Source organism: Triticum dicoccoides, chromosome 4B, assembly GCF_002162155.2.
Source record: "Triticum dicoccoides isolate Atlit2015 ecotype Zavitan chromosome 4B, WEW_v2.0, whole genome shotgun sequence".
NCBI lineage: Eukaryota > Viridiplantae > Streptophyta > Magnoliopsida > Poales > Poaceae > Triticum > Triticum dicoccoides.
In genome coordinates, this window is record NC_041387.1 from 3,115,266 (window position 1) to 3,134,356 (window position 19,091).

At 46.3% G+C, this 19,091-nt stretch overlaps 1 protein-coding gene across 3 annotated transcripts; it reads right to left on the reverse strand.

The window, feature by feature from the left end:
* Positions 1–491: 491 nt before the first annotated feature.
* LOC119294475 lies at positions 492–7,964 on the reverse strand. Of its 3 annotated transcripts, XM_037572666.1 has the most exons (4): positions 6,475–6,990; positions 1,365–2,213; positions 1,140–1,203; positions 492–971 (listed from the first exon to the last, which is right to left on the reverse strand). In XM_037572666.1, the coding sequence occupies exons 1-3, from the start codon at positions 6,639–6,641 to the stop codon at positions 1,155–1,157; spliced, it is 1,065 nt and encodes a 354-aa protein (XP_037428563.1). In that variant the 5' UTR covers positions 6,642–6,990; the 3' UTR covers positions 492–971; positions 1,140–1,154. The 3 variants fall into 3 exon arrangements, with proteins under 3 accessions (XP_037428563.1, XP_037428564.1, XP_037428562.1); XM_037572667.1 differs by lacking the exon at positions 6,475–6,990 and adding an exon at positions 7,622–7,964 and having other exon boundaries at positions 492–1,203; XM_037572665.1 differs by having other exon boundaries at positions 492–1,203; positions 6,475–6,988.
* Between the last annotated feature and the right edge of the window lie 11,127 nt (positions 7,965–19,091).

Sequence of the window (19,091 nt, forward strand, 5' to 3'; positions counted from 1 at the left end):
TCTGTTGGAGATGCTCTTATAGACTACAGCCATGTATGAAGAAACACTGCTCAGTCAATTAGCTAGGTTCATTATGATGAAACCTGCCAAGCCAAATTCAAGTTTTATACTTTGACATAAAAAGTCGATGGAGTTATTTCATGATTTAATAACTTTATTATTTCAACAGTTTGCTTTTGCATTTTATGCATTAAAAATAACCTGAATATGAACAATACTTTATGTAGATGGTTCGCTGTTGTGAGTATCATAGACCAGTATCATGCATATGATACTCACTCTGTAATGTGTACTTCCATATGTTTGTATTTTAGATGATCTTATTTATTTTCATGCATGACAGATAAAACAAAGTAGCACATCATATCATGATATGATACTCAAGTCTCATATTTCTTCATTAAATAATACAACACAAAATTCTCTAGTCATGCATGATACTTACTACATATACCCCCCACTACAAAAGGTCATATACATGCAAAGGAACATGCATCCAACTCATAAGCAGGGAAATAATAGGCCTTTACATTACGATGATCGAGCATATCGAACAAGTCAACCTTTAGCTTCCGAAAGCATGCTGTACAAACTTTTGCTATTACAATACAGAATTATGAGTGCAGATGTATTAGAGGCTGCGCATCTCAAACAGTGTGTTCTTTTGTACTTAGTGTACCAGCTAACAACCAGTGGAGTTAAAATGTATATACTCCCTCTCTAATGAAATATATATAAGAGTGTTTAGATCACTACTCTTATATTTCTTTACAGAGGGAGTATTAATTGCTGCATCCGCCAAATAGATAGAAACACAACCCGTCGTATATTTGAAATGGCACAGAAGCACAAGATGTACATCTTCATACACAACGCTTCATCATTGACCCATTTGGTCCTTCAATAAATCGCTCATTTATAGAAATTGGAAGGAGCTGCAACCTTAAAAACTTCATCATGCAAACCACAACCTGACGGTTCATAAGAGCACATTTAAGAGATACGTGCACAATCTATGTGCTGGCTAAAACAATAGGACTTTCAGACAGATCAAATTACACATTCTCAATATAACATGAGCAACTCTACATGCACTAAATCTTGAAACGTTCCAAGACAATGGATCCGTGAATACATACCTTCTCCCCTCATGATCATTTGGAACATGGAACCACTTTAAAACATGACCAAATATCTGCAAAACTATAAATAAAGAGCAACTATTACAAAGAAAAATAAGAATATAGTCACTGATAAAAAAATGCATGTCTTCTTGCATAATACAGTACTAAAACAAGGAATGCACAAGACCATGCACCTGAAAGAAGCACAGTACAAAATAGAATTCAGGAGGATGTACTCACTGTTGTTTCATTATTCCATGCTGCAAGAAGGTTCGCAATAAGCCTGGAATTAAAAAAGGGAACGTTCTTGCAAGGTAAAACTCTATCTGAACGACTTCCACAGGGTCTTTACCATGCTCAAGGACATCTTTAATAAATGTGAGAAGCCCACGTACTGTGCTTTCATATCTATCAGGCCTCTCCTCAGTAGGAGGATTACTGTCAGAGAACACATCATGAAGAAGAGTAATGCTATCCCCTTTCGTCGATTTCACAAGTGCTTTCCAATCATTTCCAACAGGCCTTGATAGCATAATGGACCTTAGGATGCCACAGTTTCGACAGTTCAGCATCATCTCAAAGTACATACGTGCAGCCGAGGGCATAAAGGCAACATGATAAGTCAAATATTTGATGAACCACTTCTCCTCAACAAGCTCAATAGTCGCTTCCTCTAGATCTTCTTTGAGCTGGTCAAAGAAAACTGGCAAAACACCATTACTGTTCTGGTACAATGGTATGAAAACCGCAGCAGCTCTGTTCAGGTCTTTGACTCTGGCCTCAAGCTGTCTTCTACCTTCAAACTTGACAGGTTCCTTTTGTATCTTCACATTTACGTACTCTTCATGCTTAACGATCAGAACATCGGCAATACTGAATGCCCCATCCCAGCTGATATTATCCAAGTGGTTCTTTAATATATCAGCCATGATGGCCTGAAACAGACACCTGCCATGGTCTGTTGCAGCTTCAGACATTTCGCCGCCAAATATAGACACGGTATATACAAGTGGGCAGTCAATCAAAAATTCTTCAAGCGGCTGGGTGTTGCATAGACACATAAAAGTCATCATGTTTCCTGGGAGTTGTCTGGCAGCACGGAGTAAACAATTGTTAAGTAATACTAGACTCACCACAAAAGCACTTTGCTAGTCAAGATCAGTGGTAGTTCTGCAGTTTAAATAGGCACTAAACAAGATAACAACAGGTTGGAGGAATAGATGGTAACTAAATAATTGGTCATTCAATGTTGTCAATTGGACCCACAACTACCTCCATCCTCCTATCCCCGCTCCCACCACCGCGTCGCCCTCCTCTAGCGACACGGGGAACCCTAAACTCCGCCGCCGCCAGCCTCTTTTACCTCCCTCCTCGTCTCGCCGCCCCCGGCTATGCCCGCACTGCCCCAAGGAAGGTGGCGGTGGGACACCTCGTGGGAGTGCGTGCGAGTCGGGCCCGGTGCCTATTGGCTGCACAATGACCACGGGCTCGCGGTGAGGTGGCGCTTGCTAGCGGCGCGACGACTGCGGCTTTGTGGTGAGGCGGCGGGCACGGTCACGCTTGACGCGGCGGTGCGGCTTGGTGGCGCATAGATTCGGGTCGCGCAGGCCTTGCGGTGGCGGCGCTCGGGTCTGTCTTCTGGAGGAGTAGCTGGGGTGAGTTGCCTCGTTCACCTAGGCGGCAAGTCTTCGGTGCCGGGTTATTATGTGTTGGTTGTTGTTGTGGGCATGAGCATCTGGGGAGCTACTCTATCATCGACGCCTCATCCACGGCGTGTTCCTTGAGTCAGGCTAGCTTCTGCTATCCAATTGTCGATCTCCTAGGTGTCATGAGCGAAGTGTGTGTTGATTTAGTTTAATTTGGTGTTTTTATCATAATCTGAGGTGTTTGGTATGGTAGTGACGCGGTCTGTGTGCTCTATGTTTGACTTCTTCGCCATTGTTTGGCTTGAGTTTGGAAAAGACGAGTTGTGTGTTAGTGTTGTAATGTGGATGTGGTTGCTAACCTCTCGGTGTAGCACTTATCCAATAGGCATTGTATCAGTCATCTTGGCTACTTTTTCTATGAATATATGATATGCATGCTTGTGTGTTTTCTAGAAATAATAATAATAATAATAATAATAATAATAATAATAATAATAATAATAATTGATCATTACAATCGCTTATCTCCGTCAGCTTGGGCAATTTGGTAGCTTGAATAACATAGTGATGGATGGATCTTGGTCGAATGATGCCTTTTACTTTACGACACAGTGCATCACAAAAGGAGCTAAGTTCTGGGATGGTATGTATTGATAATTTAATATCACAATCAAACTTAAAGGTGGCCTAGTGGTATTTCTCAAACCGCCGTTGATCAAGAACATACGATTTGGTTATACTTTGATGACAAAAACTTCTAAGCCTAGGAAAATCAATTGGATATCATCGTAAAATTGACAGTTGGTTGATTTAGAGCAAGGCTAATAAGAAAGCCTGCTGGTGACCCTATACCCATGCCATGTCACCGACAGCAATTGCAAAAACTCCCTCCTGTCCTTTTTACTTCACATATAAGATTTATCTGAAATCAAACTTTGTCGACTTTGACCAAATTTATATGACAAAATATCAACGTCTACAATATTAAAGTTATGCAATAAGAAAATTAAATTGTTGATGCATCTTATGATATTGATTTTGTATTTTGAATTGATATTTTTTTCTATAAAGTTGGTCAAAGTTTATGAAATTTGACTTCACAAAATCTTATATGAAGACTAAAAAGGATAGGAGAGAATAATAAAGGCTTTCCTTAGCGTCCTCTCTTTCCTCCTCCTCAAGAAAACATCTCAAACTTTCCTCTTACTTTCGTCGGCGCCGCCGCCGGTCCGCCCCATCTCCGACGGTCTTTGGGCCATGGAGGTGCGGAAGACCTCGGCCTCGTTCTTGTTAGTTACAGTGTCTTGGTTGGGGCTATGCGCTGCGGCGATGTCCCTTAGTAGGAATAATGTCTCCCTTTGTTCTCTCACCGTCTCGATGGTGCGTCTAGCATCGTCGGAGGGCGTGTGGAGGTGTGTCTCTGTCGGATCTCACGGGATTCGGTCAGTGCTGGTCTTTGGTGGATCTATTTGGATTCGGTCTTCATTCGTCATGGTTTGGGTGTTTACAGCTTTGATGCTTCCAATATATGACTTCATCAGTGATGGTAGCTACTCTAGTGTACTGATCTTATGGGTCTTAGCACGATGACTTCCCAACTGTCTACTACAAGGTTTGCGTGGCTCCAACGAGGGAGTGATGGTGACAGCGGTGCGTCTTCGGCTCGCTCCAGTGCTTGTAGTCATCGCTAGGTGGTCCCAGACCTAGTTGTAATGTTTATTACCTCTCGTGTTCTTTGTAATACCATGATTGAAGATGAATGACTGAAAGTTTCTCTCAAGTTTGCTTCTTTTCTATTCTTGGCGGCATGGTGTAATTTTTCTACAAAGTTCTGGCGATCGGCGGTTCTGGCTATCGATGATTTACTATCTTAGTTCTTTGGGCTACACCTTAGTCAAGAAAGTTGAATTGTCGCAAACAAGAGGGCATGTAGATGATAATTTACACGGGGTCATGCGTATTGACGAAGTTTAGTGTGTGGTTAGACATTTTTAATTAAGTCTCTTCCCTCATACACCCCGCAAAGTTAATCTAGCAACACGAATAACCATAATTAATAATGGATGTAGGTAGTAGTGTTTTTGCATAAACCCTGGAAGCCATCTAAATTATAATTTTGCTAAAACTGATTAGAGGACGTCTAATTTGGTTTTGCAAAATGCATGTGATGTGGTATAGCCTTCGTCATCATAATGAGCTTATGTATAAGATGGTTATGTTTTAACTATTTAAGTGAAATCAGTTATTGGTAATGCAGGTCAATTTGCTTTACCGCCCCCATGCTCCCACTTTTTTCCCTTCAGTGGGTGCAAACTTTATTTGCGTTTTATGAAACTAATATATTTCTATTTGGTTATTCGATTATGTTTCCATTGCTTCCATCGCATGTAGTTGTATAGTTTTCATGCAACCGGGAAATAGTAAAGTACCAAAACCACTAGCTACACTAAAGCAATTAAGGTTTTCTTATTTTAGTAATATGAGATATAAGAAAGTGAAGAAGGCATGGCTTGTACGCAAGATCGAGGATATTTTGGGACTCCTGAAACTGCCTCAAGGTCACGGTGAGAATGTGATGCTTGTGGTTATCTTCATCTTGCACAGGTGGTTAGAGAAGGAAAAAAAACTTGAGTGAAAGAGTGAGCCGCATTGAGGAGTTTGAATTCACTGTTAGCAGGTATATTCTAATGAGTACTTTGGAACCCTGTTGTAGTTGTCTGTTGTTATGATGAATAATCGTAGGTGCCAGCGTCCGTGAGTAGACTGCCGCCTTGAAATCATGATGATTAATTAGAATGGGAGCAAAAGGAGGATCTATGTACACATGTGAGCAAGGTTTTATACTTTTGTGTGGATAATGGCATAAATGAAGCTAGGGGGATGCTGCTTGCTTTATAGGAAAATATTTAACATGTGTTTACTGCTTTACATATGGAAGCCCTATTGCAAACCATAAGAGGTTCTAGGAAAAAAAATTAGAGTTGCAATCCATTTGGTCATTGGCAAAGTAATTTGGCCAAGTAGGAGTAATTTGAACTAAATGTATAAAACAGAGGGCGAGTATGGTGGCAAAATATCAAGTAGACATGAGACATGAATCTATCATGGGAAGAGCAGAGGAAGATCACGGAAAGGAGAAGCATAAGGACAGTGGCAGCATACATCCTTCTAATTCTAGCATCTCGAAATTGACCTGTATTCTAATTCTAGCATGGTTCATAAGAATCTTTTTTGTTGCCAGAGGATAGTCATAAGGAGCTGATGAAAGTTTCGGTGAAATTACTTTGACAGAAGGAGTCTAGCAAGGGTGAACTGCATGTATCATCACACATGCTAGTACGAACTCAACAAACACCTGATGTAATTAACTTGTTTTGGTTTGGTCTGTGTGGATATGAGCTGGATGTGCAGGAAGAAGAAGCGGAGTGATTTATAACAGTATAAACAGAATCAACAAACACCTGATGTAATTAACTTGTAATTAAAAATTAGAGTACTTATGTCGCTGCCTGCCGCCGGAAAGTTATTTTTCTGGAATGTCACCCGGGGCCCGCCTGAACTTAGTTAACCACTGAATAGAGGGCCCAAACCCGGAATTGTTCATAGTACAGCAGTAAAAATAAAGAAACCAGCCACAGCTCGATTGTTAAGCACAAGAGGGGGCCAGACCCCAAAAGGCGACCCAGAAAGCAGGGCGGCCGTACCTTGGTGGGGATCCGTCGTCCAGAACGGTTGCGTTGGGCGAGCCCACGGCGGCGGCCGCCGTGGAGGGTTTTAGCAGGGGGGCAGCGCAGGGGGATTGCGGATTGGCCTGTGGGGGCGCGGCGGCAAGCAGGGGCTCGCGCGGTTGGTTGCGCTCGTCGGGCCCCATCGCTGCCGCGAAGCAGATCGCGCCGGCGGCAGCGCAAACCCTCGATGTCTCTCCTGGCCCGCTGTTTCGTTTTTTCCCTTTTCTTTTTTGATTGACTTTTTCTTGATGGATTTATCTTTTGATTGATGATGGTGAAGATAACTTGGTATTTTTTTTTCATTTCCTTCGAATGTGTTTTTTCCTTCACGGCGCAGAATTACCAGTGGGCTTTCCGGTGGGCTCTCACTTTGCTATTTACGTGGTCCACTCTGTTTCACGTTCCTCAAAAACAAAAACTTGGTCCACCCTGCTTTTCTCTGTTTTTTTCTTCTTTATTTCTCCGTGAACAAAAAATTAGGATGCCGATAACGCCCGCACGTGTGGGCGTTAAAGGGTCTGGTCACACGTCGTGTGTGGTGTGAGTAGAAGGCAGCCCATACGGATTGTGTGTGGGTGGACATTAGAATTGCCCACACGTGTGGGCGCGGCTACTTCGTGCGACACGCCAACAAATACTAGTCATCTTCATCCCGTACGTGTGGCACGAAGCAGAAATGCCCACACGTCCTAGCGCAGCTACGTTAGGTACTCGCGGGATGACGATTTAGTTGTCATCCTGGTTGGCAGATGTAGTTATCCAAGATGGCAAGTGTAGTTGTAAAAAGCATGGCAACTCTCTCTGTTTTGATTAACTATAGTTGCCATCTATAGTTAATCGCAGTTGCCATGTGTGTTCAAAATTCATGCAAAAGACAATCAACGACCATCCAGGCGTCTGGGCAAGTTAGAGAACGCCCACACGTGTGGGCGTTAGTTGTTTCTGAAAAATTAACACACCGATTTCTCTATTTGGCATATGTGAATTGTACAGTGTTAGCAAAGTATACTAGTACAACTAAAGAAATAATTAACGCAACGAGTATGGGACAAAAAACTAATCAAGTGAGCTAGAGAATCATTTCTGAAGAAATCTCGTCTCAGCAGTGGTACGAACTACTCACCTCGGCCTCGGCGGCAACGCAGATTAATCCAGCATGAGGCAGCAGAAGCAGGAGGACGCTCTTGCGCCCATCGTGGGCCGGCAGCTCTGTGGACGAACATGGGAGTGGGACGCCGCGCCCGAGCCCGTACAACAAGCCGGCGGCCGAGCTCTCTGCCGGTGCCGTGTATACTGTCAGCTAAAGCTAGCCGACCGGCCGGCGTGCAGTTAGCTAGGCTTCCTTCCAGCCAGTGCACCATTGCGGCTGCACGTTGGCTCACCAGAAAAATGAACGATGGCTCGGGAGCGGTGGATGGAAGCAAAGGTACACGACCACCACATGCCCACATGGGGGCGATGGATGGAAGGTACACGACCGCTCATCCAGCTCCCCACGCCACGTCCACGTCCACGTCAACACCCCGCTGTAGTCTGTAGAAGCATCTTTATGTATGTGTGTGGACCAAACTGCAGCATACTGTAGAATAGATGCATCAACAATCGACTATAAATGCGTGTCCATTTCAAGTTGGTTGCCGACGGGCGACGGCTTGGCGGCAACGGACTACAACTAATTATACGGGTTTGCTGTTTCTCAGTTGATTAAGAAATACTAGTACGAACTCAAAAACGTTGATTAAGAAATACTCCATTCGAACAATGTCAAAGGAGAAAGGATGGGCTGCTCCTCTGGTGACCAGAGATGGGCGGCGCATCTGGTCTCCGACCTTCATGCGCCGAGCCTACTGGTTTTCCGGCGAGGCCGCTCCCAACGGCTGCTGCTGATCGATGACCGGGGCAGATGCGTGGATGGGCGGGCGGTGCGACCAGGGGAGGAGATTGAGAAAGAGATCTCGTTTCCATGCCATGTGGCGTTGGTGGGCAGTGTAAGATTAGGGAAACCACATGTTGTGGTGCCTTATATTGATCAATATATAGAGGTTACAAGACAGAGTTCGTATCGTACAATATACGGACATCTATACAAGGACTACACATATACAACCGTATATCTATACACATAATACGGTTATATATTCTAACACCCTCCCTCAGTCGCAAACGGGGCGTCCACGAATGTTAAGACTGTCCCGAAAATCCAAGAAGAGAGGGGATGGCAATCCTTTGGTGAAAATGTCCGCAAATTGTGAAGAACTCGGAACGTGAAGAACCCGGACCTCGCCTGTGGTGACACGGTCGCGCACAAAGTGCAAATCGATCTCCACATGCTTGGTGCGCTGATGATGAACGGGATTTTGTGTCATGTAAACAGAGCTGACATTATCACAAAATACCACAGTGGCACCAGTCACCGGTCGATGAAGCTCCTAAAGAAGCTGCCGTAACCAACATGTTTCAGCCACGACATTTGCAACTGCCCTGTATTCGGCCTCGGCGCTGGACCGAGAGACCGTGTGCTGCCGCTTAGCAGACCACGACACCAGGTTATTGCCAAGGAAGACACAATAACCTGAGGTTGACCGGGGAGTGTCAGGGCAACCTGCCCAATCAGCGTCAGAGTAGGCCAGCAACTTGTTGGAGCTGCGTCGAAACAAAGTGAGGCCATGGCCGGTGGTGCCGCGGATGTAGCGAAGCACACACTTCACAAGTAGCAAATGATTAGCCCGAGGATCATGCATATGAAGACAAATCTGCTGCACAGCATAAGAGATATCCGGCCGAGTGAACGTGAGATATTGAAGACCGCCTGCAATACTACGATACTCGGTGGGATCTGCAACGGAATCACTGGACTTGGCTGAAAGTTTGGAGGTAGTATCAACTGGAGTAGAGATGGGTTTGCACTGCAACATGCCAGCTCTGTCAAGAAGATCCAATGCATACTTCTCCTGTGAGAGGAACAGACTGTCCTTACTGCGGGTGACAGAGATGCCCAGAAAATAATGAAGATCGCCCATATCCGTCATACTGAATTCTGTACGAAGAGTGGCAATCAAACTGTGCAACAATGTCGGGGATGAGGCAGTCAGGATAATGTCATCCACATAGAGCAGGAGATAGGCCATGTCAGCACCACGCCGATAAACGAACAGAGAGCTGTCGGACTTGGAGCCAATGAAACCAGCGGATGCAATGAATGAAGCAAACCGCTGAAACCATGCACGAGGCGCCTGTTTCAAACCATAGAGTGATTTGTTGAGACGACAAACATTGTCAGGGAAACGAGGATCAGTGAACCCAGAAGGCTGACGAGCATAAACAGTCTCGAGGAGAGTTCCGTTGAGGAATGCATTCTTGACATCAAGTTGGTGGATGGGCCAGTCACTGGAGAGAGCAATAGAGAGCACCGAACGAATAGTAGCTGGCTTGACGACCGGGCTGAAAGTTTCATCAAAATCGATACCTTCGCGCTGAGTAAATCCACGAAGCACCCAACGAGCCTTGTAGCGATCCAAAGAACCATCAGACTTCATCTTGTGACGGTAGATCCACTTACCAGTAACAATATTAGCATTGCGAGGTGGATCAACGAGGTCCCAAGTGTTGTTGGAGAGAAGAGCACCATACTCCTCAACCATAGCGGAATGCCAATTTGGATCCTTGAGAGCACCACGATATGTCTTCGGGATGGGAGATAAACCCTCAACATGAAGATCAAATATCCTTTTGGGTTTCACAATGCCCTGTTTAGCACGAGTGGCCATGGCATGAGATGGAGGCGGTGGAGGGGCCCGCGGCCGGCGGGTCCGGGGTGGATCCGCAGCGACGGGGGCTGGCGACGGCGTTGCTGGTGGTGACGCTGCTGTAGTAGGAGAAGGACTCCCAGCGGTGTCACCATCGGAGCTCCCATCAGGGCTCTCGGTAGTGGCCCGAGACCCAGGCGACCGTGGCGAGGTCGGTGGCGGCGACCGAGGCGAAGTCGGTGGCGGCAACCGTGGAGAGGCCCGTGGCGACGGTGACGGTGTAGTCGCATCCTGGGTCACCGTGCCTGGCACGGTGAATGGCATCGACGAAACCGGCTGCTCAGCTCCCTGCAAAAAATCATAAGTGTGCAGGGAAGGAGTAGGAGTTGACGAAGATGTAGGGGAGGCGAAGGGGAAGGTGGACTCATCGAACACTACATGACGAGAGATGATGATCTTTTGGGTTGAACGATCAAGGCAACGATAGCCGTGATGCCGTGATGGGTACCCGAGAAACACGCATGGCACGGAGCGAGGCGCAAGCTTGTGCGGAGCGACGGCTGTGGTGTTAGGGTAACATAGACATCCGAAAACCCGAAGACCGGCATATGCAGGATCTACGCCAAGTAAGGCACGAAAGGGAATACGACCGGAGATGGCCTTGGAAGGCAGCCGATTATGCAACATAACGGCGGTGTGAAGAGCTTCAGCCCAAAAACGAGGTGGCATACTGGCTTGGATAAGGAGTGTACGAGTAATGTCATTGAGAGTACGAATAATGCGTTCGGCTTTGCCATTCTGTTGCGAAGTGTATGGACATGAAAAATGGGGTGCAATTCCATGTTGTTGGGCAAAGGAATGTAGGAGAGAATTATCGAACTCACGACCATTATCACACTGAATAGCCTGCAAGCGTGCACTAAACTGAGTGAGAGCTAAAGCATGAAGGGACGACAAGTGCGACAAAGCTTCTGACTTAGACCGAAGAGGATAAACCCATGCATACTGAGTAAAATCATCAAGACAAACGAGATAATACTTAAAGCCAGAAATACTCTCAACAGGAGATGTCCACAGATCACAGTGAATTATTTGAAAAGGAGTAGTGGTTACACGATTGGTAGAAGAAAAAGGAAGACGAACATGACGACCTAACTGACAAGCATGACACAAACTACTTTTATTCTTTTCCCTAGGGATGATCGAAGAACGAGCTAATGACTTCATAACGGGCCGCCTAGGGTGCCCTAGCCGACGGTGCCAGAGTGCTGCATCAGCGACGAGGAAGGCGTGTGGCTGACTGGCAGTGGAAGGATGAATGGAGTAAAGAGCTCCGAAGCTATTGCATCTGAGAATCTCGGTCCTGGTTAGAAGATCCTTCACAGAAAAACCGAGGGGGTCAAATTCGACGGATACACGATTATCAATGGTGAATTGACGAACTGACAAAAGGTTTTTAACGATGTTAGGAACAACTAAGACATTACGAAGGTAAAGAGGACGAGAGGTGGTGGCAATAGGAAGACGTGCATGCCCAGTACCGGTGATCGGAAGGGTGGAACCGTTACCGACAACGATAGCACGCCGAGAGGAGGAAGGGGGAGACACGGAGTTGAGCATACTGGGATCGGACGCGAAGTGGGAGGAGGCGCCGGTGTCCATCACCCACTCCCTGGTGGGTGCTTGCAGCCCCATGGTCTGGAACTGATGCATGAGCGCGGCCTGGTCCCATGAAGCAGTTGGCGACGCCGGTGATGATGTAGCCGGACCGTAGGAAGACTGCCCAGGGGCGTAGTCGTAACCGTAGGGGGCAAGGCCGTATGGGTTCTGGGCGTAGAACGTATGCGGCGACGGGGTGTGCCGGGGCGCGTAGCCGGGAGCTGGGGCGTATGCGGGCGGCGCACGGCCGAGCAGGCCCCCCTGGCCGTAGGGCCACATCTGGATGGCACCGTTCCAGGGGTGCTGTGGTGAAGGCCAGGATGGAGTGGCAGCCAGCGGGGTCGCAGGCGCCGGGACGATCTCCTTGGAGACGGTAGCGCCGGCCTTCTTCTTCTTCTTCCCTTTTCCAGGGGCCTTGCCAGGGTTGCCGGTGTTGCCAGGGTTGCCGGCGGTGTTGGTGAAGAGGGCTGTGTCGGAGTTGCGGGCGCGGCGATTTTTGCGCTTCATGTCCTGGAGTGCGAGCAACGAGCGGCACTGCGCGAAGGTCATGCCCGGCATGAGGGAGATGAGATCAGCAGCGGCCTCGTATTGCTCGGAGAGGCCGTTGAGGCAGTGGACCACCATCTCAGCGTCATCAACAGGGGCGCCAAGATCTGTAAGCCCATCGGAGAGGGATTTGACCTTCTGAAGATAGTCGGCCATGCTCATCTCTCTCATCTTGAGATCGCCGAGCTCGGCCGTGAGGTGGAGCTGACGATTGATCTTGTGGTCGTTGAAGAGACCGTTGATGCTGTTCCAAAGATCGACGGCGTGGGGATCGTCACCGGGCGTCATGACGGCGTCGAGGATGCTGAGCGAGACAGACCCGTAGAGCCAAGAGACGACGGTGGCGTCGAGGAGAGACCACTCCGGGTTCGGCGCGTCGGGGGCGTCGAAGTCGAGATGATCCAGGAGGGCGTACTTGCGGCAAGCGGCGCGGAAGAAGGTGCGCCATTGTCGGTGAACGCCGGTGTCGAGCGCGAGCTCGACGGGGACGTGTCCCTTGATGGAGTGCAGGCCGACGGCCTGGGCATGCAGCGAGGTCAAGGAGAACGACCCCGTGCTCGTCCCAGATCCATCGGGGCGGACGCGAGAGATAGCTTGGCCTTGGCGGCCTCGGCGGCCTCGGCGTCGGCGGTGTCCTGGCGCTCCTTGGCCGCGGCCAGCGCCCGGTTCGTGGCGTCCGCGTCAGGCTGCGACATGGAGGCGGCGATCGGGGCGCGGCGGCGAGAGGGGTGGTGGCTTCGGGGGCAGCGGAAGGAGGAGGAGGCCGGCACAGGCTAGGGTTAGGGTTTTAGGCTCTATACCATGTAAGATTAGGGAAACCACACGTTGTGGTGCCTTGTATTGATCAATATATAGAGGTTACAAGGCAGAGTTCGTATCGTACAATATACGGACACCTATACAAGGACTACACATATACAACCGTATATCTATACACATAATACGGTTATATATTCTAACAGGCAGGAAACAGTGCGACAGTAGGAGCGACGCGGGGGTCGAGTGCTTGCCTGCTTCCTTCCCATGCTCCCAACCGTGCTCCCACTTCATCCTACGACTATCCTTTTTCCTTTTTATTTTCTAATTTAATCATCCCCCTGATTTTCAGGGGGTGGGGCCGGGTCTTATTTTCTTCCAATCAAATCAAGCCACGTACGCGGGAGCACGGATGGAAGCATGGAAAGGGAGCAGGCAAGTCTCGTCCGGTCGAGTAAGGCGAGAAGGCGGACCGCCATGGCAGGCGCACCTTAAATGTGGGGGCTGGGCCGCTGCACCCATTCACCACCTCCGCTGCCACAGAAGCGGAGAAATCCCCTCTCCCTCTCCAGATCTCGCAGAAGGCGTTGGGCTTTGATGGCGTCCTAGAAGAGGTCACTCGAGTCGGAGATGATGGCGATTGCGGCCGGAGACGAAGAGAAGATGGAAATGCTGAGGGAGACCCTCTCCTGGTGCCCGGAGAAGGGGGTCTGAAGGCGGCGGCGGTGCAGGTATTTCGGATGCTCACAAAGGAGGAGGACACCCGACTGTCCCCAGATGCTGGGGCGGTTGGGGCGCTACGGATGATGTTGTGGGCAATGGAGGAGGCAACCTTTGACGACCCCGGCATGGAAGTGGAGGGTGTTCAGATCCAGGCGCGCCTCCCCCACGGGTCCAGAGGAGGTGGTGGTGGGCGCAGTCATGGCGCTCTCCGCCCCCGCGCTTGGCTCGGCGTCAAGGTCGGTGGAGATCAGCTCAGATTCCACGGGCGACGAGAGGGAGGCAGCGAAGATCCAGATCGGGAGGGAGAAGGCGACCAAGCCGAGGAAGACGAGGCGCGAGGTGACGACTCTGCCCAAACGCTCCCCCAGATTTTCGAGGCGCTCCCCTCGCCTGCTGCACCTGTTCCTCCATGGAGTAGGGGTCTATCCGGCTGGCAGTCACTTCTGGCTGCTGGCTGGAGAGGACTCCGACGAGGAGGTTGGGTCCTCGCCGGATTTACAAGGTATGAACACTTCGTATACTCATTACTTGATTGAGTCTGATGATCAAATAGTCTCGAAAGTGAATAATAAGAAAAAACAGAAGAAGAGTAGACCATGTGATGTTATGAGAGGTAATGATAAAACTAGTTGTTGTGTTGTCCTCAATGGAGGTAGCATCTACAAAATCCCTCGTGATCAAATTATGCTTGGAGAAGAAACTGTAGAAAAGATGAACAGAAAACAATTTTCCCAAATTCCAGATTTCTGGTCTAATGAGGCAGTTTATCTTGAAGATATGGAGTTTAATTTTTGTACGGTGGCTACAGGTAGTGTTGTTTCTAATGAAAAAGGACAACGCATACCTGAGAAAGAGAGAGATCAGAAAAAGTACCCAAGAGGAGGGCATTGTGGGGAAAATGAGGAGACAGGTTTAAAAAATCCGCTTTCCAGGGCTTTTGATTATACAAATAATGAGCCTCTCCTCTTGTTGGAGAGAGAGTGCTTTCCCTTCATGGACCTAGGGTTTCCCCCTCCTCCGCCGCCACCAGACCAGAGAGAGACCAGATGATGAACAAAGGTTTCGGGGGAAATCTTGGTGGAGGGCGGTTCAGTAGGGGAGGCAGAGATAACTTCTAGTACATGAAGAAAGAGGATGAAATAGATCGAGCTAGGGAAAGTTTCCAACACAATGATAGAGGGGAGGAGAGAATCGGGCCAAGATCTGGGACTGGAAGCTCCATCTACCAAACTGGTGGGGATCGTGGACCTCGGAAGGAGATGAGATGTGCTGAGGGAAGCAAGGATGGCATCCCGAGAAATGAGCAAGAGAGCCAAGATCTGAAGGTAAAGAGACTGCTGCGATTATGAATCCTTCCTTTGAGCTGCAGCAGCAACAACAATGGTTTGGGGCTTTGTTGGCTCAAATTGCCCAACAACGGGTGGGTGCCTCTTCTAGAGAGAACAATGGTAGTTCTCTTGATGATGCTAAAGAGACTGAGATAGATAAGAGAAGAAGTGATCCTGTGGAAGACAAAGAGAACAACATGAAAAAGGAAGCAGATCCAGGTGTGGGGAACAGACAAGGATAGAACAACTGGGGACAAATTGGCAGGTTTGGACAGAGGGGAGTGGCTTAGCAGAATAAGAATGGAGCTAATTTCATAGTTTTGTGCAACAAGTGTAAGGATACTAGACATCTGAGCAGGGAGTGCAAGTTGCCCAATTGCATCATTTGTGGAAAGAACTCCCACATTACTAAAGATTGTGCCTGGTTGAAGTAGATCAAACCAACACCCAAGTTTGTAGGATATGCATCAAAAGGACTTGGGGTTCTTCTTCTACAGAACTCAAAAGAGGTGGTGAGCAATGAACAGATAAACCCAACGGCAATTGTCAATATTGTTTCTGCATAGATTAATGAGACCCAATTCTTGGAAGGATTTAATTATGTGTTCAACTGGAATTGGCAGTGGAGATGCAAGAAATAGTGAGACATGGAATACCTGATGAGATTTCCAAACAAAAGCAGACTGACAGAGCTACACAAATTTGGGAACTTCAACTTGCTTGGGACAAAAGCCATTATCAATGTGGACAGTTGGACTTATGACACCCAAGCCATAGGGAAACTGCATACTGTGTGGGTGAAATTTGGTAAAGTCCCTGAGTGTTTCACACATTTATTTGGAATCTGTGAAATGGCTTCTACAGTTGGACCTGTTCTTGAAGTTGACATGTCTACAATTCTCCTAGACAGGGTCAGAGCTAAAGTTGGGTGAGAGATTTTGAAAACATTCCTAAGCACACTGAAGTTACTAACAAAGATCTCGTGATATATAGAATCACCATGGAGTTGGATAGGGTGGTTGAGCAAGGCTGGTATGAGGATAAAAGAAAATTTGAGGTTGTTGAGATAGACCAGGAAAATGCAACAGAGGACATAAGGGAAAAAAATTAAAATTGGTGGCATGGAAGCTGGCGGATGCAAGGAGAACATTTCTCTTGGCAGTGTTGGGCTTAAACAATTTAAGGAGATGGGATAGCAAAGTCAAGAAATTCTCAACATCCAAAAAGAGTACTTGGCTGAGGTTGTGCTTGCAAGAAAGTTGAAGCCGACTTGGACAAAGTTATGCTTAAAATCAAAGAAATGGAAGAGGACAGATGCAGGAAAGAAGCCTGGAGGGCTGTGGAGGAGGAGGAGAATGTGAGCTGGGAAGTGGAGATGAAAAACTTGATGGATATGATCAAAAGACAGAAAGATCTTATCAATAAATGCATGGAAAAAATTGAGCTATGGGAGGAGAAAGAATTGACAGGACAGGAACTTGGGGAGAAAAGTGAGTTTGATAAAATTATCCCACAAGACCCACTGCTAGATGATGCTTATGCTGAACCTGTGGATTATACTGCTAGTCAAGATTCAGTGGAATCTCTGAGCTCAAAACTAGGAATCACTAAAAAATATGAAGGATAAAGTGATAAAGACAAAGACGGGCCAACCAGAAGAAGTGATAGAAACTTGGGCAAGAAAGATGTCAGGATTGAAGACCTAGCCAAAGAAAGAGCTGCTGACAAGGATAACTATGGTAAGCATCCTAACATAACTGACAAAGAAATGTCCTTATTTGAGATGGCCGGCAAAGTAGGAGTTGATTTGGGGTGCTCTATAGAATTGGTCAATCAAAACCTAGACCTGATTACCAATATGGAGTAGGCTAGAAGAGATATTTATCTCCAGAATTTGAAAAATGAAGAAGGGAAAAAATAGGTGAGCTCTTCAAGTCTCATTGACATTGAAGGGGCTGATTTAGAGGACCTATGTTCTAAAGTTGATCATTCTGATGCTGAATTAGAGATAGATTACTATGATAATCTTAAGAAAATTTTCACTAGTGGAAAGAAAATGAGAGGTGGCACCCCAGTCCATAGTGCTGGGAAGCATTTTGTCTCCATATGGAGTGTGAAGAGGAAGAAAAAAAGAAACAAATGATAGGCATGTTCTGGAATGTTAGAGGGATAGGACATAATATTAAGAGAGACTTCAACAGAGATACCATCCTGGAAAAAAAACCTGAATTTTGTGGGGCTACGAGAAACCATTAAAAGTGGTTTTTCAAAAAAAGAATTACATAACCTTTCTGTAAATCTGGGGGGATTCTAGTGGGTATCAATAATGGCTGTATTGAGTTGGTACAAGTTTAAAAAGGAACATATTTTGTGAGATTTCTTCTTTTTGATAAAAAAGGCTAAATTCAGTTGGAACCTAGTTACAGTATATGGAGATGCACAAAAAGATGGAAAAGCAGCCTTTCTAGCTGAGCTTTCCAGAATCTATCAAGATAACCCCCAACCATGTGTGATTGACGGGGATGTCAATATATTAGAAACAAATCTGAGAAAAACAAACCAGGGGGAACTGATCATTTTAGTTTTTTATTCAATGCTATTATTGAACATGCAGGACTTCGAGACTTGCCTTTGAATGGCAGAAAATACACTTGGGCTAATAACTTACTAGACCCTACTTATGAGAGGCAGGACAGAGTTTTGATTTGTCCTGACTGGGAAGACAAATACCCTCTGGCCATGGTTAGTGCTCTGGAAAGAGATATTTCAGATCATATACCCCCATAATTTTAGACATTGGAGATCACAAACCTACCCAGGCTATCTTCAGATTTGAGAATGCCTGGATGTTGATGGAGGGTTTCAAAGAATTTGTTGAAAAAACTGGAATATTACTGTAAGGGTACCAGCCTAGATGCTTGGCAAAAGAAACTTAGAAACATTGGACAAAAGATTAAAGGGTGGATCTTAGATGCCAATGCAGTATATAGAAATAGAAATAAAGAATTATTGGATCTATTAGATAAAATTGATAAAATTGCAGAGGTCAGAGGCCTTAGTGCCCATGACAGAGAGTGTCACAGAACCTTGAGAAAAGAGTTAAAAGATCTGCTTAAACTTGAAGAGATAAAATGGTTACAAAGATACAAAGATAAATAAATTTAAAGAGGGAGATTCCAACACCGGATATTACCATGCTAAAGTGAATGGGAGAAGGAGAAAAAACAGAATCCTTAATTTGGAACAGGAAGGAGAAGTGATTGAGGGGGGTAAACAACTTATGGATTTTATTACTAGATATTATAAGAAAACTATTTGGACAATCTGACATCTCAAATATTAACCTTAATATTCAAGGTTCTGAAGGGATATCTCCCCAGGAACAAGAAGACCTAGTTAAACCTTTTACTATGGAAGCGATACATAAAGTGGTCTTTTCCATGGAAAAAACAAAAGCCCAGGACCTGATGGCTTTGCTATTGATTTTTATCAACATTTTTGGGAAAATGGTTAAAAATGATTGGAAAGCCATGTTGGATGATTTCCACATTGGTAAAATGGATTTCGTGAGACTCAATTTCGGTATTATCACGTTGGTCCCTAAAACCAAGTGTGCTAAACAAATCCATAAATTCAGACCTATTCGCCTCCTGAATGTGAGTTTTAAAATTATTACTAAAGTATTGATGAACAGGCTTAGTAAGGTGATTAACCCAATCATCTCCCCCATCCAAACTGCCTTTGTGAAAGGGAGGTATATCATGGAGGGAGTGGTTATCCTACATAAAGCATTAAATTGCATTCATACCAAAAAACAAAGTGCCATGCTGTTCAA

Bases quoted from the DNA above. Each gene is read 5' to 3' on its own strand.
- LOC119294475 (XM_037572666.1), bottom strand. From the start codon at position 6,641: ATGGGGCCCGACGAGCGCAACCAACCGCGCGAGCCCCTGCTTGCCGCC. The intron at 2,214-6,474 runs GTACGGCCGCCC...CCGTGCTGCCAG, and splicing joins GACGACGGATCCCCACCAAG to ACAACTCCCAGGAAACATGA. The intron at 1,204-1,364 runs GTGAGTACATCC...CTTTATTTATAG, and splicing joins CATGGAATAATGAAACAACA to TTTTGCAGATATTTGGTCAT.